The sequence below is a fragment of the Furipterus horrens genome, unplaced genomic scaffold, assembly GCF_987537825.1.
Source record: "Furipterus horrens unplaced genomic scaffold, mFurHor1.1.pri manual_scaffold_9, whole genome shotgun sequence".
NCBI classification, from domain to species: domain Eukaryota; kingdom Metazoa; phylum Chordata; class Mammalia; order Chiroptera; family Furipteridae; genus Furipterus; species Furipterus horrens.
The window spans coordinates 14,787,824-14,814,105 of record NW_028327179.1 but is presented as its reverse complement, the minus strand read 5'-3'; the positions used below and the strand labels follow the sequence as shown (position 1 = coordinate 14,814,105).

The 26,282-nt window shown below is 39.5% G+C and overlaps 1 protein-coding gene across 1 annotated transcript in view; it reads right to left on the bottom strand.

Annotated features, from left to right (window-relative positions):
- Positions 1 to 26,282, bottom strand: part of IGF2BP3 (insulin like growth factor 2 mRNA binding protein 3) — a 108,102-nt gene that overhangs the window by 58,968 nt on the left and 22,852 nt on the right. Inside the window, exon 3 of the mRNA XM_090287110.1 lies at positions 5,734 to 5,782. Coding sequence (XP_090143236.1) covers positions 5,734 to 5,782 — 49 coding nt within the window. The remainder of the gene's footprint in view (positions 1 to 5,733; positions 5,783 to 26,282) is intronic.

The following is a 26,282-nucleotide window of genomic DNA, read 5'->3' as shown; positions in this document are numbered from 1 at the left end:
TTATCAGCTCCTACTTTCTTTACAATCCAAGATGTCCTACTGCAGAAGGCAACCTGTAAATGAGTTATTTCGAATATTCAACATCAATGCCTCTGCTGATTTCTTGTTCCGGTCCTGGTTAATGTCAACCTCGCTGCGCCTACAGATGTCTTTTTCTGTTTGATTGGATTAAAGCTCCTCATACTGTTAGCTTTACTTTGTCGATTATACGTAAATGCTTCAGTCTTACCCAAATTCTGTTCAGTAGTAATTCACACATCTATCATGAGCCAAACAGCATCCAACAGGAGCGCCAAACAGGAATCAGCACGTGGCAGATGCAAATGAGAGCCAGTTCCTTCCCTTAAAAACATCAACTTCCATTTGCCAGAAACTTTACCTGACAGGTTCTACAGCCCTTGCCTGAATCTCTTCAATGGAAAGTCATTCCACTTCCTTCTCACCTCTGAGATGGTCTTCTAACTCCCAGCACACAGTCACCCCAAGGGGTACCATGAGGGCCCTCTCTGAACTGTTTTACATCAGCTATGCTCCTGTCTTGTCTTCTCCCCAGACTAGATCACACGGCATCACTACTCTCTTGCTCACTTCCTTATTTCTAAATTAAAACACCTTTGGTTTCCCTTCTGCCAGAACCTACCTTAATGATCCTGCGATTTCTGCTTCCCAGTACAGCCAGCAAAGGTCTCCGAAGGTCTCCTGTAACTATCTTACTATATTCAGGGTACGTAGGGAAAGGAAATAAGAAACTTCATTGAGATGTTACCAGCTTCTTAAAGCTGGTATTAACCTTTTGGAAATTTCTGATCTCTACAACTCACCCTCATTAAGCATTCTTCTAAGTGTAATGTGAACCGTATAATTTCTCCATGGCAAGTGCTTCTCTGATCTCCCAAGAAAATGCCCATTTTCGGAGGTTTCCACCTTCTTCATTAGACTGAGTCTTTCATTATGGTCTGAAATGTGGGCATCTTTCTAAAGCTGCAGCCCTTCCTCCAAAGAGTGCGGCACTGTAACTCCAATCGTCACATGGTGTTCTCTGTGTGTGCGTCTACATTTCTCCTTTTTCATAAGGACACCAGTGATATTGGATTGGGGCCCATCTGAATGACCCCATTTTAACTTGATTATCTCTGTAAAGACCCTATCTCCAAATAGGGTCACAATCTGAGGTAGGCTCATCATGACACTCCCCACCGCCAAACTACAAAGGTGTCAATCATGAAGGAAGCCAATGGCTTTCTGATATTCCTTATACCCTAGAAGTCAACATTCTCCGAACTCGTTACTAGGAGCTGCCCTACAATAGAAGAGCCTTTTGAGATTTTCTGCAAGATTCACTTACTTCCAAAAAATTGCTTCAAGTTCATATAGAAGCACCAGAAAAGACCTTTAAAATAAATCAGGATAATTCTGCTCTGAGAAAAAAAAAAAAAAAAAAAAAAAAAAATATATATATATATATATATATATATATATATATCTTTTTTATGCTGCAATTTCCAACTTGTAGCTTTGGGTTTTTATTTTTAGTATACTGGTTACCTGCTTTCCACATCAAGAACTAGAGACCATCTCATGAATATCAGAAGCCTGGATGCAATTTGAGGGTGCTCTAGTTGTGAAGAGCCAACAGCCACACACCCACCTCTTTACTCCCCTATGGTTAGCCCAGAAGACAGCTTCTGCTTCACTTCGTCAATGACACCAGACCACACATGTGGCAGAGACAGGTCTTACACCGCAGAAACCTCCTGAGAGTTTCTTCCCAAGACACTCATCTTCTCAGCTCAACTAAGTCCAAGAAAAACTGGATATCCAGTCCTTGCGGTAAAGCCAACATACATTCTCAATTTCCTACCAAGGTTGTGATTTTAAGGTACGCACCCCTCCTAAGTATTTGTCAGCCCACACAGTCAACTCTTTGCCTCAGAAAATGCAGTGGTTCCAGGCATGAGCAACGTCCATTTGACATTTTGTGAGTACGTACTAGGCATTCCGATTATTTTGATGACAGAGCAGAAGTAAGACAATAAGATCAGAAAAACCTCTCTTAAAGAAACCCTTTCCTAAGGCCTTGGAAATTTATTTTTTAAATGCAGAAAAATATTCTTTAAATTTAGAAAATGGGGCCCAGCTGAGACACTGAGTAAGACATTTAAAAAAGTATGCTCAAAGGCATTTAGAGTCTGCCACGGTCCCAGATTTTGTCACCCTTCTGTGACATCACAGAAAATGACTTACTGGAGGATTGGCGGGACAGGGGACGACTTTTCACTTCTGGGTTGGAAGTCTGGCAGGACATTAAGCTCTCAGTACCAAATCCACCTTCTGACTTTTCAATACTGGGGCTGGCTGGCATTCCATCGCTCCTTTGCCAGTGGCCCCCGCCGGCTTCTGTGATAGAAGGCACTAGAGGGAAACTGGAAGGCATGAGTGGAAGAGCTGGGACTTGCTCTTTCCCGTCTACCTGCTGTCCCTGTCAGCATCATTCTATCAGCAGTGGGTTTGTAGCCAGTTTTATCACCTCCCCGGCCCCTCATCCCAGGCGCCAGCGCCAGCCAACAGCCAGGGAGCATCCCTCTCTCAGAGTGTCTCCTACTCAGTCCTCAGGGTGGCGGCTGCTCCCTGCATCACTGCCTCTGGGTCCCTGTTTGCACTTTCAGCCCCTCCAGCACCTGTGTGATTCCCCACCATCAACGTGCCCCTGGTGCTTTCTGTGCTCCAGGCTGGATGTGACTGAGACAAGAACAAGGCCAAGGGGAGGTGAGTGTGTTGTTCATGTCACAGCTAAGACGTAATGTGCACTTCTATGTACCAAGCCCTGTTATCAGGGCTCTTGCATGCATAATCCTATTAAAGCTCAAAGTTACCCAAGGAGGGGCCTGCTGTCACACCACCCCATGTTAGTGTGAGGAAAACGAGGCTCAGAGAACTTTTAAAACCTGTTCAGAGATCACACAACTAGAAAGTCGTGGAGTTGGGATATAATCCCAAATCTGACCCCAAAGGCTACCCCAAAAAACTCTAAGGCTTTTTCTAGTTACTTCGTGCTACTTCAAAGGACTGTTAACACAGTTCACAAATAACTTACTAAGGCGATAACCGGCTTTTTTTGTTTTCCTAATACGTCTAATTCCTTAACAGTCTCCTTCCCTTTTAACAAGCCACTGCTTGGTTAGTAAAACAGTACTGTTTGTCCTGGGGAATGTCCCATATTCTGAACTTGGCTAGTTGTTTCTTGGTGGCACCATTTAAGTTGTGCCTCTACCTTCCCTATTCATTGTAAACTCAAAGTTAGGCTGCAAGTGAATACAGTCAAACCTCTATTTTTTAAAATATGTTTATTGATTTTATAGAGAGAGGAAAGTAGAGAGAGCAAGAAAGAAACAGTGATGTCAGAGAGAAACACACATCAATTGCTTAGATATTTGCCCTGACCAGGAATCGAACTCCTAAGCCCTTTGGTGTACAGGACAACATGCTAACCAACTGAGCCACACTGGCCAGGGTTCAAACCTCTATTTTCTTAGACTAGAATATTTCCTCTACCTCTATGTATTTCCTGTTGCATCAAATCAGGAGGCACCTAATGTCCAGTCTTTCCATGTTTAGTGATTCTAAGATTAATCAGTGGATTCAAAGTCTAACTCCTCCCATCTAAAGGGAGTCTGGAGCTGCAAGTGTGAAATCATCACTAAGATAAGGCTTTGACGGAACAACCAGCACACTCAGTGTGTACATATAAAAGTTTTACAAAGTGACTCGTCTCAAAAAGGAAATAGCAGAGAGTGTTCATTCAAGTGTTCAAGGAACGAAAACATCACACTCGCTTATCCTACTCCCGATAAGCCCTCAGTAAACTCTGTTGTTGATCAAACAATCATTTAAAATGTTTGAAGAGGTGAAAGCCAAGAGTTTCAAAGTCTAGTTCCAAACTTTTTAGAACGTGTTCTTGCTTAATTATTTGAATCCTGTGTGCCCATATGTGCCCATCTGAAAATGGAGATAATGTCACCTACCTCACCTTACCTAAAGGACTAAGGGGAGAGTAAAATGAAACATGAAAGTTAGATATGGCAAATACAGATTTAGTCTCATGAGTGAGGTTAAATTTTACCCAGAATAAGAATGGAATAAACTAAAAGCTTGAAAAGCCACCAAAAATACAATAAACTAAATGCTTGAGAAGCCACTACAATCTAAATTTGAAGAGATACTATGAATGAATTAAAAGGAAATTGCCACTTGCCTGTATCTGATATACCAGCAATTTTCAACTGGTGTTCCACAAGGACTTTTAAAACACACACTACCTGACAGTTTGGTCAGGGGCACTGACCTCTTCTGCCTTAAGAGTGTCAAATTTTAAAATGACAACAGTCAACAACAATAGTTGTCCAGGGTGAATAAAACAAAATTTTACCTTTTTTTTTTTTTTTTTGGTCAGATCAGCAAAATATATTTTTTTTTGGTGTGCTGCATAATTCTAGTAATTAGTTTATATGTAATTAGTAATCTAGTAATTAGTTCAGCCATGAGATGAAAGAGATTCAAAATCACTGTGATATATTACTACTCTAATAATTCACTTACTTAAAATTGGCTGTTACCATTTGACAATTTCATTGAACGCTACAATACAGAAGCAGAAAAGTCATATTTGCATGGCCCATGTTAAAACAAAGGGATCAACCACAACTCTTGATTTGCGGACCCTCCAAGGTACTCAATTCCCTAAGCAAATGTTAATCTAAAATAGGAAAACACATTGAGCTTAATCATATTTATACTGTTTCCATCTACAAAAACATATTTTTATACATTATATAGCTTGAAAAATATTCAAGCATATACCAAAGAACCAACTCCTCCTACAAAAATTAAACTCAGTAAATAATATTGTTCTGAATATAAATGCTGTGTAAAATATTCTGAGCATAAATGATTTGTTACCAACTGGGACCTAGGAAAATCAGACTTCAGACCAACTTCCCACACCTCATCACCAAAGAAATCTTTTCACCATTTTAACCTGCATTTTGATGGAGGTTCTGGTTTAGTGACTCATCAAATGTCCTTTTAGAAAAGGAATGTGAATCACACAAAACTAGTTACTCTTGATTTTTATATTAAAAATACATAAGAACTGAGCAGTTCTCCCTGCACCTTCTCTCAGGGTAGGTTTCAAGTCCTTTCAGGTTCCATCATCTGGAAAAGTCAACAAACATTTTCTTTTATCTCTTCAGCCACTGATGTCTCAAATTTCCACCACGATTATCATTATTATGCTTTGAAAATTGCTAGCACGGGCTAATCAATTGTGCTACATATTTAGTGTGTGTCTTTACCCAGTCCCTACAGTGCCACCATCTGAGCAAAAGCAAGCAGAGTAACATTTTAAAGGAAAGCCTAAGGAGGGAACTTAAGTCACATTTAAATACAGTTGGCAAACTCATCACAAAGGTATCAAATAAAAAGATTCTGTTGGGATGAGACTGAATGAGGAAAATTACCCAAGAAGTTATTTCAATTTTTTTAAAGTATTTCAAAGAGCAATTTTTTAAATATAAAGTCTGCGCTTACCAAGAAAAGCCCACAGCAAGACACAAACCTTGAGAGAGAAAACATTCTGTGTCCCAGCACAAAAGCTGGGAGAAGGAGAAAAACTCTGGAAGAACTAGCAATAGGCTTAGATACTAAAATCTTAATTTTAAATATAGAAATTCTTACCTCCCACTGTAAGTGAGGCGGGATATTTCGTATCTGAAGTTTCCGAATCCTGCAGAAGAATTAAAATGTTTTTTAAAAGGAAAAAAAAAACATATAAAAGCAAAAGACATTAACAGCCAATGTGGATGTTTAGAAACTACTTAAAATATTAATTTTATACTAACTAAAAACCAATATATAGTAAGAAAATGCAGCCCAATAATTTAAAAAGGAGCCAGCTTAGTCACAGGGTGTGTAACAAGACCATTTGGAGACCCAGCATCATTAAATTGTTATGGCTCATTTTAAAACCACTAAAATGGGCAGATATAATGTTTGCAACACGGTTCACCTCGTGACTAGATTCTAAGTTCAAATCCTTTAGCCTCAAACTAAGCATTGCAGGACACAAAGCCTTAGCGCAGTGTTCTTAATCTGAGATTGCAGCCAAGTGGTTCATGGATAAAACTCAGGGAACTTGCAGAGACCAGGGTGTGCGGGAAATCATGTTTATTTTCACTAGCCCCTGAAATTGAGCACCTCTTTTCAATGACAAATGATGGCATAAACCATGTCAGAATTACACTACTTGTAATTTTGACATCACACAAATCAGTTCTTTCTCATATCACATTAAGTTGTTGCAGATCTTTAAATATCATCTACACTCATTACTCTGAAATTTAGATGTGTTGCTAGAGCTTTCTACTTATCATATTAAAAAGCACATGTTACTATGAGTTTTAACATTTTGCTAACTATATTTCAAAATAATTGATTTCCTCATAATCCTGTATGTTTTATTTTATGCATTTAAAAACATCCTAAGAGAGGCCCTGGCCAGGTAGTTCGGTTGGTTTGAGAATCGTCCTGATAGGCCAAAGTCAGGACGCGTTCGATCTCCAGTCAGGACACATACAACAACCAACCAATGAATGCATCAGTAAGTGGAACAACAAAACGATGTTTCTCTCTCTCTCTCTCTCTCTAATCAAAAATATAAAAATAAATTAAAAACTAAAAACATCCTAAGAGAGACAATCATACATTTTTGGCTGTCAAAGGAGTCTTCAGTACAAAAAGACATTTTTTTTTAAAAACCCACCTTATTTCAAATGCCCACATATGCAAATATGCGTGTATAGTATACTACATATTGTATATAATAATATCTATTACACACACACACTCCCTCTTTTTCTACACCTTCTTCAACACTGTCAGAGAGGAAAGAGAGGAGAGGAGGGGAGGGCATGGGAGGGACAATAATTATATGAGATTGCAGCATAGAATACACCACACACCAATCAACCCTGTAGAAGGCAAAGAAATTTATAGTCAACTAGCTATTAAAAACAAAAAGACAAAAAAATTAGCAGTTAGGCTTGACATCTCAAGTGAAATAAATTAGTTAACATCTAGAATTAGAACCACAGTTAGCTTTCCTTTCCAAGTCAAATAATCCACTTATTTTAAAGTACCACAGCAAAACACCACCTGAGACAAGATTCATAGCCCAGTCCTCAGTCCCTGCTATTCCCCGCAAGGCATGAGAACAAATAAATGCCACAGATACTACCTACCCCTTAGGGAACTCTAAAGAATATGCAGATTAACCAAAATCAGGTACATCCTGTTCGTAATGGAGAAAGAAGCAGCATTCTTACATTACTTTGATACAATAAAACAAAGTGTAATCATCAGGAGCACTATATCAAAGACACGGTGAAAGTGTCAATTTAAGGAGGGAAAAAAAAGATTTTAAATACCACCTAGTTCTCAGAATTTATAAATGAAATGCCAGTGTGGGATCTGTGTCAAAATAACATGTGCTAATAGTTGTAAAAGAAGCTGCGGGATATGCGCAGTATCTCCACTTGTGTAAGGTTTTATATTTTCTACAAAGCCTTAAAAATACACCCTATACAAGGATTTCTAACACGCAGATTTCAAAACTGCTGTACGTATACACATTACTTTAGCTAGCAGAAAAGCTACTCACGTTGTGTAAATATTTACCCTGGGTAACCAAGGAAGTAAGAATTACTACACATATGCAAGTACTAATCTGTTTAATCAAACATCTGACCCAGTAAGAATTAGCAGCACAATGTTAAGAAACTAAGCATTCATCACCATTGGACTCAATTCTTCTGGGTACATATTACCAAAAATTTTCCCCAAAGTACACATGTAAATGTACATACAGAGTTCTGGTCAACTAGCAGGTAAGTATTCATATTACAAAAACAAATATCCACTTCGCAGAATTCCCAATCAATTCTTTAAATAGAACAACACTTTTTGTACATCAGAAGTAATCCATGAACCACGTTTCCCAACGCATTCTCCAAAATGTTCATCCAACACCCATCTACTTATTGAAAGTTATTCCAGAATAATTATTTCCCTTAAATGGTAATCCAATTTCCATATCTGATTCTCTCAAGTTTCATTTTAGACAAATATTAGAATTGTTTTCATACAGTTAGTGTTATGACATCAAAATTGTTCTTTCTATAGATGTACTATAATGTATACACCTGAAATTTGTTATTAATCAATGTTACCCCAATAAATTTAATTTTTTTAAAAATTTAAACACCCAGAAATATACTCAATAACACTAAAAACAGAAGCAATGCAACTTAAAACAATATTGAAATTAAAAAGAGAGAGACTGCAGGGGAGGTAGGTATAAACAGGGATAAACGGTAATGAAAAAAAAATACAATAAAAAATAAATTAAAAAAAAAAGAATTGTTCTTTCCCGCTTACCCAGTAACTAATCCTCAACTCTCGGTTTCATCCCTGGCTCCTAACACCAGGCTCCACTCTTATCCGTCAGTACAGGAGTCAAAAGGCTCCAAATTACAAGGGACCCAGCAAAGGCAGGAATCTCATCATCCTGCACAGAAACACAAACTTCCGACCTGGGAAATACAAGGGAACATCAACCCCACTCCACTGTCCTTACCAACTTAGCTGTAAACAATTAAAACACTATCTCCTCTTCTCTGAGTGCCCGTTCCCTTAAGAGCGTTTAGAATTCAGTTATATCTAGGTTTGATTCTAAATACTTAAAAGAGTTGAGAAAATGGACATCAGTATTTGTTTCTACTCTGATTACCAAATCATTCAAGTTCAATTTAACTATCAGCAAAATAAGGTGGTGTTTCACCTCCTCCTAACACACAGAGGAGCAGTACAGGACACACGCTCCGCAAGGGCAGAGACTCAGGCTGTCTCATCTCCTGCTGTGACTGGGAAAGTGCTTGGCACCCGAGAGGCGCCCAATTAAAACTAAATTAAATTCTGGTATAACATACAGAAGGGAAGGAAGAACGAGATTAACAACAGACCCATATCCAGAAACTACTAACATTTTCAATGATTTTCTTAAAAATCGTAAGGGGAGTGAAGAAAACTGCCACACCTAAGTTAAAAGAAAAACCAGAAAAATACTGATGTAATTATTGTGTTATTTTTAAAAAGCAACTCCAACACAATCTATTGATAAGTTCCTCATATAGAATCCAAAGGCTTTCTCTCAGAGAGAAAAATAAGGTAAAGTTTGACATTCTCTGTGCTTGAAATATTAGTTACCATGCAAATTCAATACTAGTTATTAAAAGCAACTTAAATTACAGGGTAACAAGCCAACAGAGAAGCCCTAGACTCACTCCAAAGGGCATCTTCAAGATCTTTAGTAATCAATGAAACTGATTTAAGTTTATTTTAGAGAAATTTTCACACTGACACGACACTAGGTAAACTCATAAAATCAACCTCCATATGCCCATAGCAGCTTCAATTATCAAGTATGATCACCTGTAAGCTTATCTATACTCACCCTGTACCAACAAGTCCCACAGTTATGCTAAAGTACGGCAGTAGATAGATAAAAGATAAGGACCTTTTTAGTTTAAACCTAACTACAACATCATTATTATTCCTAAAAGTGAGTAACAAATAGTCCTTGATATCAGGCAGCCGCTCTGTGTATTTCCAATGGCCTAACAACAATCTTTTTACAGTTGGTTTGTTCACATCAAGATTCCAATAAGATGCACACGTGTCCAGTTGGTATCTCTTGAGGTTTCTTTGGTACAAGAGTTTCTCTTCACTGTTTTCGTACCATGGATTTGGCCATCCGGGTCATAAATCCTGTACAACGACTCATTCTAGATTTTAGCCATTGCATCCTGTCATTTTAGTAATTGTTCACTATGTTGAACTTGATACATGACGTATAATTTTTTATATTATAAAGCATAAAACACCTATGAACCCACCTCACCAAATAGAATAAGACAACCGAAGTGACCCACGCTGCTGCCTCCCAGAATGCAGCCATCACTCCCAATTTGTTCTCATTCTCATGCCCTTTATTTGTAAGTATGAGCATCTCTTAAAATGACTCTAAGAAGACAAAATACTATTATCAGTCCTTAAAGAAAGCTTCACATTAAAAATCTAGTCCATGTTCAAACTGCTACAATTTAAAAAAAAAAATTTTTTTTTTACAATTGTTTGTTCAATCAGAATCCAAGTCAAGTCCATACACTGCATTTGGCTGATTATGACTCTAGTCTCATAATCTACACGTTTCCTTTTTTTTTTTTTTCTTGCCTCTTACTTGGCGGGGAAAAAACCCCAAAAACCTACCTTTGTGCTGCCTGGATTTTGCTAATTAAACCCCCATGGTGGTGTTTAATATGTTCCTGTCACCTTCAAAAGTGGTAATTAGCTCTGAAGACTCAATTTGGTTTTTGTTGTTCTTTGTTTAAAAGTCAATACTATGACATCACAGGGGGTGTTTCCTACTCCTTGCAGAGATCCAGTTATCTCTGGTTGTCTTCCTAAAATGTTGCAGTCCCTAACGATCACTGCCTAAATACATTATTTCATTCAAAGCTGAGAACCGATTTTCTCATTCCATCATGCCTTCTGTGTGTTTTTAAGCTAGATTCTCCTCCACAAAGAACAACCTTCCCCTACCCAATATCTGCATCCTCTGAAGTCCAGTGAGCACAGTGAAGGCAGGATAAGGAGACTTGTTTCATTGCCTTCTGCAGCAGTTTTGTGTCCCTCATCACGTCCCCTCACTCACCGGGTTTCATCCGCGCACACCGACTTGTCTGCCTCCTCCCACCCCTACGCATCCATCTTTGCCTTTTTACTTAGGGCTTCTCCCAAGTGTCAGAAGAGTCCGCAGCAGCCCAGGAGCACAGGAGAGATGAAGTCCTTAAGACAAGTTGCAGTTTATAGGGGCGGGGGTGGGAGCCGGTTGATAAATGCCCCAGGCTACCAGTGGGGAGGCATTCTGTGTGTTTCTCTAAGGCTGCATTTCTTCATGGCAAGCTCGGTCAAGTACCCTTCACTGGCTTTTCCTATCCCCATTTCCCTCTCCCCGTCCCCTCATTCTTTCTCCTTGAAATTATCTCCAAACTAAATCAGCTTCATGCAAATCCTCACCTCAATGTCTTTGAATTCCTGAAAAAAGAACATTACAAAATTTTCAGTTGGCGCCCTGGCATTGTGCGAAGATGACCAAATGTTTCTATTTATTTATTTTTTGGTATCATTATAAATTCATGGGTTCATAGATATTTTGTATGCATCAATCCATTGCACTAATTCTTTCTGATGCTCAAATTGCCCTGTCTTTGGTCTGTCAGTGGTAGTCCCTTCACATTGGTTCCTACATCTTTTGAGGAGACTCTAATAACCTCGGAGAGCTCTTTTGCTTTCTGTTATGACATGAAAATCCAGGTTGAACTTGTACACTCCCTGCTCCCATCTGCCACCAGCCTTATCTACATGGAGCACTGGTCCCTTTTAATGAGAAGTAATATAGAGAGACAGTCTGGTCACTAGGGCGCTCGCTGTAAGTGGGTGAGTCATTGTTCCTAGAGCAGAGCTAGAGATTATTTTGAAAGAGAAATAAACCACATGTTTATAATGATGATTTCCCATTCAAATTTTAGATTACTAGGTTTTTGCCCAAAGTCTTTGATATTTGCATCTTTTCTTCCACTGTAAAGCTTAACAAGAGTATAAACAAGGATAAAAACAATAAATGCTTTATGCGTTCCCCCCCCAAAAATTCATGTTGCAGCCCTAACCCTCAATGTGATGGTATTAGGAAGCAGGGATTTAGGGAAATACTTAGGCTTACATCAGGTCATAAGAATAGAGCCCTCATAATTGAATTACTGTCTTTTTAAGAGGGGAAACCAGCACTCTGTCACAATGGCACCCACCGAGGAAAAGGCCACATGTATCTACAGCCAAGAATGCCTCTGCCTACAAGCCAGAAGGGGGCCCTCACCAAGCGCTGAGTGAATTTGCTGGCACCTTGACCTTGGACTTTCAGACTCCAGAACTGTGAGAAATAAATATCTATTGTTTAAGCCACCCAGTCCCTGGTATTTTGTTATAGTAGCCCAAGCTGCCTAAAACAATAGCTATTATCTCACTTAATCCTTTAAGTTTTATAAATAGGAAGCAAAAGCCGAAGTTTAACTTGTCCAAGTAGACACGGCTAATGTGTGGCAGGGTCAGAACCATATCTGGGCATTCTGGCTTCAGGGTCTGTCCTCCAAACGACACTGTAGTCAATCTTACTGATTTCGCTTATAATCCAGCCAATAGTGTAACCATATCAAACAACTTCAGAAAAATGACAAGCTGCATGTTAAACCCAAAGGTCAAGGACATGTTAATCCTAAAGCAAAATTTTTACTTCACCCTACAGCTTAAATCAATCATAATTTACATACCAAAACTCAATATTGACATTAAATGGACAAGGTTACGTATTTTTTTTTTTTGGTTTTTCAAGGGTTACGTATTAATAGCAATAAAGGAAGGTAGCTATGCTGAAAACTCAGCTAACTCAACTGCCTCAGGATACCGTGAAAACTGAATACACAGGCACCCAGGCACTTGGGAAGCTGGTCATTTCATGGTAAGTCTTAGTGAAACACACAGAAATGTATCTGACTTGCACCTTCCATCCAAACTACCAGCAAGTCCTGAACGTCCCTTTTCTTTACTGCTCCCAAAAGGCTCTGTCTTGCCCCTTTCTTTCTACCAACTTGTACAAATCAAGAGAATCACCGCTTTCCCATTTCATAAAAAGAGGTTAAAGCTTGTATCATGATCCAATGCTAACACCAGCTGAGAACAGGAAGAGAAAACCAAGTCTAACTTGTAACCCGCCCCTCTTTGCCTTGTTTTCTTATGCAAAGAACTGGGACACATGATCCACCGGTGGACCAGTCATTTGCAAAGAGGAAGCCAAGCCTGTGGACTCCTGAGCAGCAGAGCAAGGCCTCCTCAACCTACGGCCGGGGGATCCTCTGCACTGGCTGCAGATTTCTATTCCAGCTGTGCCCAACCAACTCAATCTTATCCCAAAGAGGAATTTGTTCAGCCTGGCCACATTCAACAGTGCTAATTACTGGTGATAATAACAATAGTCAATATTATCAATATAATTATACCTATTCTTTCTCGTTTTATACGGTTAAGAATTAGCTCTTTAAATAACTGCCATATAATTTCATTTCTATGTAGAATCTAAAAAAGAAAATAAATGAACAAACAAAACAGAAACAAATTCGTTGACAGAGAACATTTTGATGGCTGCCAGACGGGAGGGGGATTAGGGGACTGGATGAAAAAGGGAAAGAATTAAGAAGTACAAATTACCGGCTGTAAAAACAGTTGTGAGAATGTAAAGTACAGGACAGGCAATAAGTCAGTAATACTGTAATGACTGTGTAGGGTGTTGGATGAGTTCTAGACTTATCAGGGCGATCACTTCGTAAGTTATACGGATATCAGGGTTGTACACCTGAAAATAATTTTGTAGCTCAACTATAACTGAAATTTTTTTAATTTTTAAAAATTAAAAGTAGTTTTGATAGCAAAAAAAGAAAATTATCTCTATAAAAGGTCAACCTCAATGTTTAAAAAGTTTAATGCACATTGCTGGTAAAAACTGTCAACTGGAATAACGTTGTCTCATTACTGACTTGACAAGTCTCTCATCAAATTCTGACTAGAGGTACAGCCTCTAATTCAAGGATTCTTCCCTGCCCTGGCTGGTGTGGCTCAGTGGATTGAGTGCCAGCCTGTAAACCAAAGGGTTACCAGTTCGATTCCCAGTCAGAGCACATGCCTGGGTTGCAGACCAGGTCCCTAGTTTGGGGCGCACGAGAGCCAACCACACATTGATGTTTCTCTCCATCTCTTTCTCCCTCCCTTCCCTTCTCTCTAAAAATAAATAAATAAATAATATTAAAAAAAAAAAAAAAAGGATTCTTTCCTGTGTCATTTCCTTAGGTAAAGATGTAACATGCTTACAGACTTAGCCTGTAGTTTGTAAATAGGTAAAACTAGGAAGAATCTACATGTCCAGGTAAAAGAGATTAGCTAAATAAATCCCAATATATGCAACAAAATATCATTGCAACAGTAAAAATGTGAAAAAATATTTAATTGAGAACCATGTTCATGACATTTCATTGGAAAAAAGCACATTACAAAAACAAAACATGAAATATGACATTTAAAAATGTGTGTTACCACAAAATGTCCCCAAGGAGAAAAAAAAAGTGCATACGGACACACACACAGAGAAACAAGGAAGGGGTAGAGCAGCAAAATACCAACCAGGATGAGACTCATAGGCAGTTTTCAATTTCCTTTTGCTTTTGTCTTTTACAAAATACACTTTACTAATTATTAAGGGTGAAATAAGCTATACATTAGGTCCAACCTGTAGTATAACATATGATGAAGCAAGAGAAACCAGCTATAGGTTTCCAAGAATTCTAGCTCTGTAACCAGTTCTCTTCCTCAAAGATTTTACAGTCCAACTGAAGATATTAGACATTTTAGGACAGTCTTAAAGAAGTGTCAGCAAAAAAAGGAGGAAGGAGGGCGCAACGCTGAGATTTAGGAGTAAATCAGGCAGACGTCAGGTTAAGAATCCCTGTGAGCCCTGGCCGGGTGGCTCAGTTTGTTAGAGCATCATTCCATACACCAAAAGATTGCGGGTTCAATCCCCAGTCAGGGCACATACACCTAGGTTGCGGGTTCGATCCCTGGGTTGGGCATGTATGGGAGGCAACCAATCAATGCTTCTCTCTCACATGGATGTTTGTCTCTCTAGCTCTACCTTTCTTTCTCGCTCCCCTCCCCCTTCCCCTTTCTCTAAAATCAATTTTTTAAAAAACATATCCTCAGGTAAGCATTTTTTAAAAACTGTTTAAAAGAATCCCTGTGAAAGACTGAATCCCACCTACTGCATTGACAGGCGATCACCCAGACTGTAAAGAAAAGAATGTTTGGGCAATGGTTAAAGGGGATGGCAGATCCCAGTGAAATGAACACTGGATAGAGGAAGGAAAAAATGACGTCTGCTGTCCCCTCCACTGCACAGTAGAGGTGACGCTCCAAGTGTGGTCTGAGAACCACCTGCATTAGAGTCACCAGGAAGGCTCGCTTAAAACGAAGATCCCAGGGCTCATCACAGACTTCCTAAATCAGCATCTCGGGCCGGGAGGGGGAAAACGATTTCACCCACACTGGTCTGGTGACCAAGTGAGGTCTGTAACAGGACAAGTTCCCTTAGGGAACTTGAAGGTTGCACCTTCAAGTGCTTAGCAGGTCACCTGGCTCATAATGGGCAATAACTGAACATTACTTAGAAAATAAAGGAAGAAAAGTCTCTTTAAACATTGCAGTTCTAAGTGAGCATCTAAGGTGATTCTTCTGTCATCTTCCAGCTCCCAGATCTCCGTGGGGACAACGCCCTTGTTTTATTTAGTCCCCTCAGTGAAAACAAAAGGTGTATTTTTCTTTCAAAGCTGCACACCTTATGATCTTCATCTATCTAGAACAGTCTGACAACCATAAGTGTATGGATGGGAACCTGACTGAAGCCAGGGGTATGGGCTGGTGGAGTCCAAGAAAGGTTGAGTGTTCTTCTAAGTGCTGCTTCTGTTACCGACGCTTGCAAAGTCATGCTGCCATTTCTCTTTCTCTTAGGAAACTAAAAGTCCCTTCAAGGGAGGAGGAATACAGTTCAAGTTCTTACATTTCCTTAGGATATGTGCATGGTTAAGATGTTAGAACACTGTTCAAAAAAAACAACAGTTGAATTAATGGGCACAAACTGATCCTTGATTCCTGAATAATCAAAGATTTCTGTAGTTTTCATATTGAGATTAAATCTGAAAATGTGCCTTTAACCAAAAAAGTTACTCCCAGTACTTCAACCAATCCCAGAAACACGTGGAGTTGAATATCGGAGAATATGACTCAAAAGTGTAGTTCTTTCAAAAGTGTAACATTAACACAGTATAGCCAATTACACATAGCTTCTTCCTTGAAACTCAGGGTGGTCACAAGGGAATAAAGTACTGGGATACGAAACCTCACTGAAATTAATCATCCTCATAGTTTTCCAGAGTTAAACTAATTTTATAAATTTCATCGCATTTTTTTCCAGCAAGACATGATATTTTTAACAAGTGATTTTTTAAAGCTAAGTATTTTAAAACCGCTTTGTCCAACGGACAAGCCACTAGCCGCAAGGCTACTGAGTCCAGTAAATGTGGCTAATCCAGTCCAAACTGCATTGTTTCATGAATGTAACATATATAACACTTTGAAAACTTAGTACCAAAAACAAAGAAAATAAAATTTCAGGTTTTTAATACTGATCACATGCTAAAAGGTTAAAATTTTAGATATATTGGGTTGTATAAGATATGAAAATTAATTTTACCTGTTAACTTTCTACATCTTACTATGGCTACTAAAAGTTAAAATTTCACATATATATAAAATTTCACATTTTTCAGTTGGACAGAGGTGATGTACAACTTAGTATACTTGATACTCAAAGGTAAAACTAATTGATAAAATTTTATTTGTCAAGGAAATTTCAGGAACAATTAAGAAACAAAGTTTCACCATCACTAATGAATTGTATCTGCAAAAAGAGGTGGTTTAAGATGACAAGACTTTTTAAAGTGCTGTATTTTGAATATAGGGCATCTCTACATTAACACTTTTTATTTCGCATTACTGTCAATTAGATGTGGTACTTTTCCAAGGCAAATTCCTGAATTTTATAACTGGGAAAGTTGTACTTGGTTGAGTTATAGCACCTTATCAACTTTAGAAACTACAATACTTCCACTGCCTGAGAGTCTAAAGGAGAAAGAGTTTAGATGCCTTCTTGTTTCCAAGAAGTAGAGTTATATAACCCACATGGTTTATATTTCCAATTTTAATATGTTCCAATTTAAATGTTTTGTATAATCAAATAAAATATGTAATTGTTATTGTTCACAAGAGAATCAACATGAAAATTCTATTTCATTTCATTAAAGAATTCTTACACAGCAAAAAAAAAAAAAAAAGGTAGACAAGTTGGATCCAAATATCTGACATTCCTCATCCTAGGCAACTCAATCTTTGCTTTTCTTCCAATATATTACCACACTGGACATTGCAGAGAACCCCTTTCCTAACAAAATGCTTATAATAAATGCAATGCTACCATACCAGTCTCTGATAGCAAATTCTTTCTGCTTAATAAGCTATTTTACCTCCTAGTGAAGTTTAAAAAAAAGCATGCTTACACTACTTAAGAATGGGTTAGAAACTTACATTAAAATTTAACATGCTTCCTCATTTATACTAATTTTTCCCCAACTTGAACTCTCATGTTGATAAACTATTTGAATCTGTTATTCCTTTAAACAAAAAAACCATGGCCAAGACATTAAAATTTGCTATGACTTGGACTTCTGGCCAAGATGGAGGTGTAGAAAGACATGCTGCATCTCCCTCCACAACTAAAAAGGAATACAACTACCTCAAAACTAGAGATAACCAGAAGTTCCAGAAAATCGAGCTGCATGGAAGTCCAATAAACAAAGATATAAAGAATACTCATCCACACAAGTAGGAGGGGCGGAAAGGACATGGTGTGGTGGTGGCAGTGACAACCTGCCGGAAAGCACAGTCACACATTTTAAAAAGTCAGGAGGGACACCTGGGGAGCGCTCCCAGCACCAGACCAGACCACACAGCTCACGGTCCCAGCACTGGGGAAAATAAGCCTCATTGCTTCCGACTGTGCAAACCAGTTGGGGTTGGGGTGGAGGAAGAAAGAGCCAGTCTCTACGCAGAGTCCGCTTGTTTAAAAGGCCCCCATGGTCCTAGAACATCCTCAGACCCACCCACTCTGGAACAACAGCCAGGACAACTAGACAGGCGACAGTCCCATACAAAGTGAGAGAACTGCCTGGAAGAGGCAACTGCTTGCTGAGCAAGCAATATTGTTCCCTCTCAGACCTCTCCCCCACATACAGCACCACAACGTGGTGAAACAGGTCGCCCTGTACTGACGAATACCTAAAGCTCTGCCCCTTACAACGTAACAGGAGTGACAGCTCTACCTAAGACACAGAGGCAAACAAACATAGGAGCCTGTCAAGATGAGGAGATAAGAGAGGTATGGCCCAAAAAGGGGAACAGATCAAGGTTCCAGTGGGAGCACTAAGTGACAAGGAGCTAGCCAACCTAACAGATGCAGAGTTCAAACACTGGTGATAAAGATGTTCACAGGCTTGACAGATATGCTTAAATACGGCAAACACATAAGAGAATAAGTGAGGGCTATGCTAAATGAAACAAAGGAAAATCTACACAAAACCAATGGTGAAGGGAAGGAAACTGGGGTTCAAATCGATGATTTGGAACATAAGGAGGAAAACAACAGTCAACCAGTACAGAATGAGGAAACAACTGAAAAAAATGAGAACCTCTGGGACAACTTCAAACGTGCCAACATCTGAACCATAGGGGTGCCAGAAGGAGAAGAGGAAGAGCAAGAAATTGAAAACTTATGTGAGAAAATAATGAAGGAAAACTCTCCAAATTTGGGGAAGGAAATAGACATACAAGTCCAGGAAGCACAGAGTCCCATACAAGCTAGACCCAAAAAGGACTACACCAAGACACATCATAATTAAAATGCCAAAGGTTAAAGATAAAGAGAGAATCTTAAAAGTAGCAAGAGAAAAACAGAGTTAACTACAAAGGGGTGCCTATCAGACTCTCAGCTGATCTCTCAAAAGAAACTTTGCAGGTAAGAAGGGACTGGCAAGAAGTATTCAAGGTGATGAAAAGCAAGGACTTACAACCAAGACTACTCTATCCAGCAAAGCTATCATATGGAATGGAAGGGCAGATGAAGTGCTTCCCACACAAGGTAAAGCTAAAGGAGCTCATCATCACCAAGCTATTATTATATGAAATGTCAAAGGGACATTATGAACATTAAAATGACAACAAACTCACAACTATCAACAACTGAATCTAAAAAATAAGAAAATCCAACTAAGCAAGCCAGAATAGGAACAGAATCATAGGTATGGGGCTCATTCGGAGGCTTATCAGCTGGGAGAGGGAAGGGGTAGAAATGGGGAAACAGTGCAGGGATTCAGAAGCATAATTGGTATATACAAACTAGACAGGAGGAAGTTAAGAATAATGTAGGAAAGGGTGAAGCCAAAGAACTATATGCACGACTCATGGACATGAACTAAGCGGAGGTGGGATTGCTGTAGGGAAGTAGGGAAGGCGGGTACTGGGCAGAGGGGAGCAAAGGGGAAAAAAATAGGGACTACTGTAACAACATAATCAATAAAATATACTCAAAAAAAAAGTTGCCATGACTTGCCTATTACGTGTTTGCCAATTAAAAAAAATTAACCTGAAAATGATCAAGTCTCCAGACCTGCAATTTTCACCTGATGTGCCACAAAAATTTTTAAAACACACAATACCTGACTATTTAGTCAGGGGCACCGACCTCTTTTCCCTTAGATGGTCAAATTAAAAAATGACAACACAACAGCTGTATGATGTGAATAAATCAAAATTATACTTTTCTTTTTGTCAAATCCGCAAATATATATATATATATATATATATATATATATATATATATATTTTAGTGTTCTGCAGAATTTTAGTAATTAGTTTATATGTGTCATGAGATGAAAAGGGTAGAAAGTCGCAGCTCTAGACCTATCGTGTCCTCTGGGGACAGAGGTACAGTACAAGCTAAAAGACACCACATCACCAAAATGCAGACGCTGACAAACTCTCTGGCACAAATATCTAAGTTTTTTAACAAATAAACTTCAGAGGAAAAAAAGATAGAGAACCGAGACATTAAGGGTGGGGTGGGGGAGCAAAAAGAAAAACCAAGACCTATCAACCAACCACAATGTATGAAACTTATGTAAACCCTGATTAAAATAAACAGGGGGGCGGGGGACAATGAGATAACCAGGAAAGTCTGGAGTGTTTAATATCTATGAATTAGTGCTTAAGTTTTTTTATATGTAATAATGGTATTGTCTCTTTTAAGTACTTATCTTTTAGAGATACATTCTAAAGAATTTAGGACTGTAACAGGCTTGCTGTTCTGAATTTGCTTCAAAAATCGTTAGGGAAGGCATGGCATCGGGGCACGGCCTAATAAGGCCGGTCATGAACTGGTGATTCTTGAAGCTAGGTGAGGGGTATAAAGGACTCTATTATCCTATTGTCTCTCCTATAGTGTTGTATTTTTGAAATTTCTTATTTTTTTCCTCCTCTCTAAAACCTACAGGTCACCCATCTTCACAAATGATAAATTCCAACAAATTCAAAGTCTGGGCTTGTTAGTACTTTGTACCAGCAGAAAGAAAATTTTGGGAGGAAAAGATGATTTAAGTTTACATGACTGTCTGGTAGCAGAGAAACTCTATGAACTTTCCACACATAACTTTCAGTCACATTAGCCTTTTCCACACTGCAGAAACAGTAAAAGATCCTAAGATTGCTGCACCAAACAATCATCTCCTTCTCTTGCCTGGGAAGGATAGTACAGTTGCTGCTCTGTATCCCCAGGGTTCCACACTCATGGAGTTAATCAACCATGGATGGAAAACATTCAGAAAAACAAAACGTTTTGTTGCTGATGTGTACTATATAGTTAAGCCTACAGTGGCTGCATCTTTACTGAACATGTACAAACTGTTTTTCCTTGTCATTATTCCTTAAACAATACAGTATGACAACTATTTATATAGCATTCATAGTATCAGGTACAATAAGTAATCTAGAAGTTAAAGATTACAGGAGGATATGTGTGTAGGTTATATGCAAATACTACATTATTTTATGTAAGGCACCTGAGCATCCTCAGATTTTGGCATCTGGGGGTGGGACGCAGGGAGGTCCTGGAACCAATTCCCCAAGAATACTCAGGATTAGCTATATATTTAAATTCATTCTGCTGCTGTAACTACAGTGTAACTTCAAATATAAGATATCCAAAAACTTTTATCATAACAATGTATATTAATAAAATTATCTGGGTTGTTCATTTAAAAGTAATCCTTAATCACATTAAGACAACAATTCTAGCCTTGGCTGAGGAGTTCAGCTACTTAGAACATCGTCCCAATACGCCAAGGTTATAGGCTCAATTCACTAAGGTTGTGGGTTCTGCCCCAGAGTGTGTGTGTCTGTGTGTATGTCTCACTCAAAATCAATAAAAAAATTTTTTTTTAAATCCGGGACTCCAGCCAAGATGGAGGCTGAGACAGACACGTTTGGTCTCCCTCCACAACTAAGAAGGAATACAACAACCTCAAAACTAGAGACAACTGCAAGTTCCAGAAAATCAAACTGCATGGAAGTCCAAGAAACAAAGAAATGAAGACATATTCATCCAGACAGGTAGGTATGAGGGGCAGAACCAAGGCAGAGAGGACACGGTGTGGTGGTGGCAGCAGGAGCAGCGGCAGCAGCAGGCTGGCCTGAGGAAAGCCCAGTCACACATATTAAAAAGTAGGGAGGGACGCCTGGGGAGCGCTCCCAGCTCCTGACTGGACCTCGCACCTCATGGTCCCAGCGCCGGGGAAAAATCAAGCCTCATTGCTTCCAACCATGCAAACCAGTAGGGATTAGGACGGAGGAAGAAAACTGCCAGTCTTTCAGCAGAGTCTGCTTGTTTAAAGGGCTCCCATGGTCCTTAAAACCTCTGCAGACCCACCTACTCTGGGAACAAGGGCCAGGACAACAGCTAAAGAGGCTCCAGTCCCATACGGAAGTGAAAGAACTGCCTAGAAAAGGGGCAAGGGCTGAGAAAGCAGCATTGTTCCTTCTGAGACCCCTCACCCACATACAGCACCACAACGTACTGAAACAGGTCCCCCTGTACTGACGAATACCTAAGGCTCCGCCCCTTACAACTTAACAGGTACAATAGCTCTTCCTAAGGCACAGAGGCAAACAAAAACAGGAGCCTGTCAAGATGAGGAGACAAGAGAAGTATGGCCGAAAAGAGGGAACAAATCAAGGTTCCAGTGGGAGAACTAAGTGACGAAGAGATAGCCAACCTAACAGATGAAGAATTCAAAACACTGGTGATAAAGATGCTCACAGGCTTGACAGATATGCTTTAGTACAGCAAACACATAAGGGGAGAAGTGAAGGCTATGCTAAATTAAATGAAGGAAAATCCACACAAAACCAATGGTGAAGGGAAGGAAACCGGGCTTCAAATCAATGACTTGGAACATAAGGAAGGAAAAAAGTCAGCCAGTACAGAATGAGGAAACAAGAATTGAAAAAAATGAGGAGAGGCTTGGGAACCTCTGGGACAACTTTAAACGTGCCAATGCCAGAAGGAGAAGAGGAAGAGCAAGATATTGAAAGCTTATGTGAAAAAATAATGAAGGAAAACTTCCCAAATTTGGCAAAGGAAATAGACATATAAGTCCAGGAAGCACAGAGAGTACCAAACAAGCTAAAGCCAAAAAGGACCACACCAGGGCACATCATAATTAAAATGCCAAAGGTTAAAGATAAACAAAGAATCTTAAAAGTAGCAAGAGAAAAGCAGAGAGTTACTTACAAAGGGGTGCCGATAAGACTATCAGATGATTTCTCAAAAGACACTTTGCAGGCAAGAAGGGACTGGCAATGAGTATTCAATGTGATGAAAAGCAAGGACCTATAACCAAGATTACTCTACCCAGCAAAGCTATCATTTAGAATGGAAGGGCAGATGAAGTGCTTCCCAGACAAGGTAAAGCTAAAAGAGATTATCACCAAGCCATTTTTTTTTTTTTTTTTTTTTTTTTGCCGCTACAGGTGCAATTTCTTTCTTTCTTTTTTTTTAAGTATATTTTGTTGATTATGTTGTTACAGTAGTTCTAATTTTTTTGCCCTTTGCCCACTACCCCCCTTCCCTACTGCAATCCCACCCCCTCTTAGGCCATGTCCATGGGTCATGCATATAAGTCCTTTGGCTTCACCCTTTCCTATATTATTCTTAATTTCCTTGTCTATTTTGTACCAACCGATTATGCTTCTTAATCCCTGAACTATATCCCCAATTCTCCCCCTCCCCTCTCCCAGCTGATAACCCTCCAAATGATCCCTGTACCTATGATTCTGTTCATATTCTGGTTTGCTTAGTTGGATTTTGTTTTTATTTTTTAGATTCAGTTGCTGATAGTTGTGACTTTGTTGTCATTTTAATGTTCATAGTTTTGATCTTTTTCTTAAGTAAGTCCCTTTGACATTTCATATAATAATGGCTTGGTGATGATGAACTCCTTTAGCTTTACCTTGTCTGGGAAGCACTTCATCTGCCCTTCGATTCCAAATGATAACTTTGCTGGATAGAGTAATCTTGGTTGTAGGCTGTCCTTCATCACATTGACTCCTGCTTGCCAGTCCCGTCCTGCCTGCACAGTGTCTTCTGAGAAATCAGCAGATAGTCCTATAGGCAACCCCTGGTAGGCAACTCTCTGCCTCTCTCTTGCTGCCCCCAGGACTCTGTCTTTATCTTTCACCTTTGGCATCTCAGTCATGATGCGTCCTGGTGTGGTCCCCTCTGGGTCCAACTCGCCCAGGACCCTCTGTGCTTCTTGGACCTGTATGTCCATTTCCTTCTTAAATTTGGCAAGTTTTCCTCATTTTTTTCAATTCTTGCTTCCTCATTCTGCACTGGTTGACTGTTTTTTTCTTCCTTATGTTCCAAATCATTGATTTGAACCCTGGTTTCCTTCCCTTCACCACTGGTTTTGTGTGGATTTTCCTTCGTTTCACTCAGCATAGCCTTCACTTCTTCTCTTATGTGTTTGCCATACTGAAGCATATCTGTCAAGCCTGTGAGCACCTTTATCACCAGTGTTTTAAATTCTGCGCCTGTTAGGTTGTATATCTCCTCATCTGTGAGGTTGGCTATTTCCTTGTCGCTTAGTTCTCCCACTGGAACCTTGATCCATTCACTCTTTTGGGCCATACTTCTCTGTCTCTTCACTCAGACAGGCTCCTGTGTTTGTTTGCTTCCACGTCCCAGGTAGAGCTGTCGTTCCTGTTACATTGAAAGGGGTAGAGCCTTAGGGATTCATCAGTAATGGGCGACCTGTTTCATCACGTTGTGGCGCTGTATGTGGGGGAGGGGTCCGAGAGGGAACAATGCCACCCGCCCAGAACTCACCCCTGTCCCAGGCACCTCACCCACTTCCGCACTGGACTGGTGCCCCTCTAGCTGTTGCCCTGGATGCCATTCCCAGCGTGGGTGGGTCTGTGGACATTCCAGGTTCGTGGGGGCCCTTTAAACAAGTGGACTCTGCTGAGAGACCGGCAGTTTTTGCCTTCACCCCAACCCCCACTGGTCTGCACAGTCAAAAGCAATGAGGCTTGATTTTTCCCAGTGCTGGGACCGTGAGCTGTGAGGTCTGGTAATGAGCTGGGAACGCTCCCCAGGTGTCCCTCCTGACTTTTTAAAACGCGTGACTGTGCTTTCTGCCAATCTGTCGCTGCCTCTGCCAATCTGTCGCTGCCTCTGCCACCACACCGCATCCTCTCCGCCCCTCCTGCCTGTTTGGATGAGTATTTCTTCTTTATATCTTTGTTTGCTGGATTTCCATGCAGTTTGATTTTCTGGAACTTCTGGTTGTTTCTAATTTTGAGGTAGTTGTATTCCTTCTTAGTTGTGGAGGGAGACGCAGCATGTCTGTCTACGCCTCCATCTTGGCCGGAAGTCCCCACCAAGCCATTATTATATGAAATGTTTAGGGACTTATTTAAGAAACAGAAGATCAAAACTATGAACATTAAAATGACAACAAACTCACAACTATCAGCAACTGAATCTGAAAAACAAAAACAAAATCCAACTAAGCAAACCAGAATAGGAACAGAATCATAGGTATGGGGATCATTTGGAGGCTTATCAGCTGTAAGGGGGAAGGGGGATAAATGGGGATATGGTGCAGAGATTAAGAAGCATAATCGGTTGGTACAAAATAGACAGGGGGAAGTTAAGAATAATATAGGAAAGGGTGAAGCCAAAGAACTTATATGCACGACCCATGAACATGAACTAAGGGGGGTGGGATTGCTGGAGGGAAGGGTGGTACTGGGCAGAGGGAAGCAAAGGGGAAAAAAAATAGGGACTACTGTAACAACATAATCAATAAAATATACTTTAAAAATTAAAAATTAAAAAATGAGAAAAATATTACACAATTTGCATTTTTGTCAATTCTGATACAAATAAGATGCCTCAGATATAAATTTACATCCTCTACTAGAAAGACTGAAGACAGCAACATCCAGGAAAAGATTAGTCATTATCAGGTTATTTCTGCCACAACTACAATTTAACAATAAATTTTGTAAATGGTAATTGTATTGAGAATGAAAATGATAAAATGATACCATTTATTCAGGGACTCCTAATGGATAAAAGACCATGCCAGGCACTTGAAATACGTTTTCAATGCACCTTATACCAACTCAACTGAGTAGACATTAATGCTCCTACTTCACAGATTAAGAAAATAATCTCAAATGATTATTTTAACCAAGGTCAAAAAGTAGATAAATGAAAAACCCAATTCAAACTCTTAACTCCAATTTTCATGCTATTTCTACCCAATTTTAGGTACCTACTATTTGGCTTCTATGGGGGGGGGACTCACAGATCCCCAAGAAAAATGTGCAATATAATCCTAACTATATAAATCCCAGTCTCTGGGGAAGTGGGGGTGGAACATCAGGAATTATCTAATCTATATCCACATGTTACAGAGGAGGTCCAAAAAGGTCACATCAACATTTCAAGGTAACAAAACCTCCAGCCTTACCTGGCAGCTGGGATGACACCTGCACAGGACAAAGAGCTGTACCAACTGACAATAAAAGATATTTCAAGAAATTCCTCTCTACCAGGAAGTCCTTTCAAGGGACCTATATACTTATATAGTTATTAGACAGATAAGAGTAACTTAAAATTATTAGACATTAGTCTTTTAGTTAAATAAGCTCTAAGATAACCTAATTGGTGTTGTATTGGTGTTGTTTTTTCTTTAGAACTTCAAGTAATTTTATTTCACATTTCCAAATTATATTCCCACTTCCAATTATTCTAAAAAATGTTACACGTGGTTCAAGTT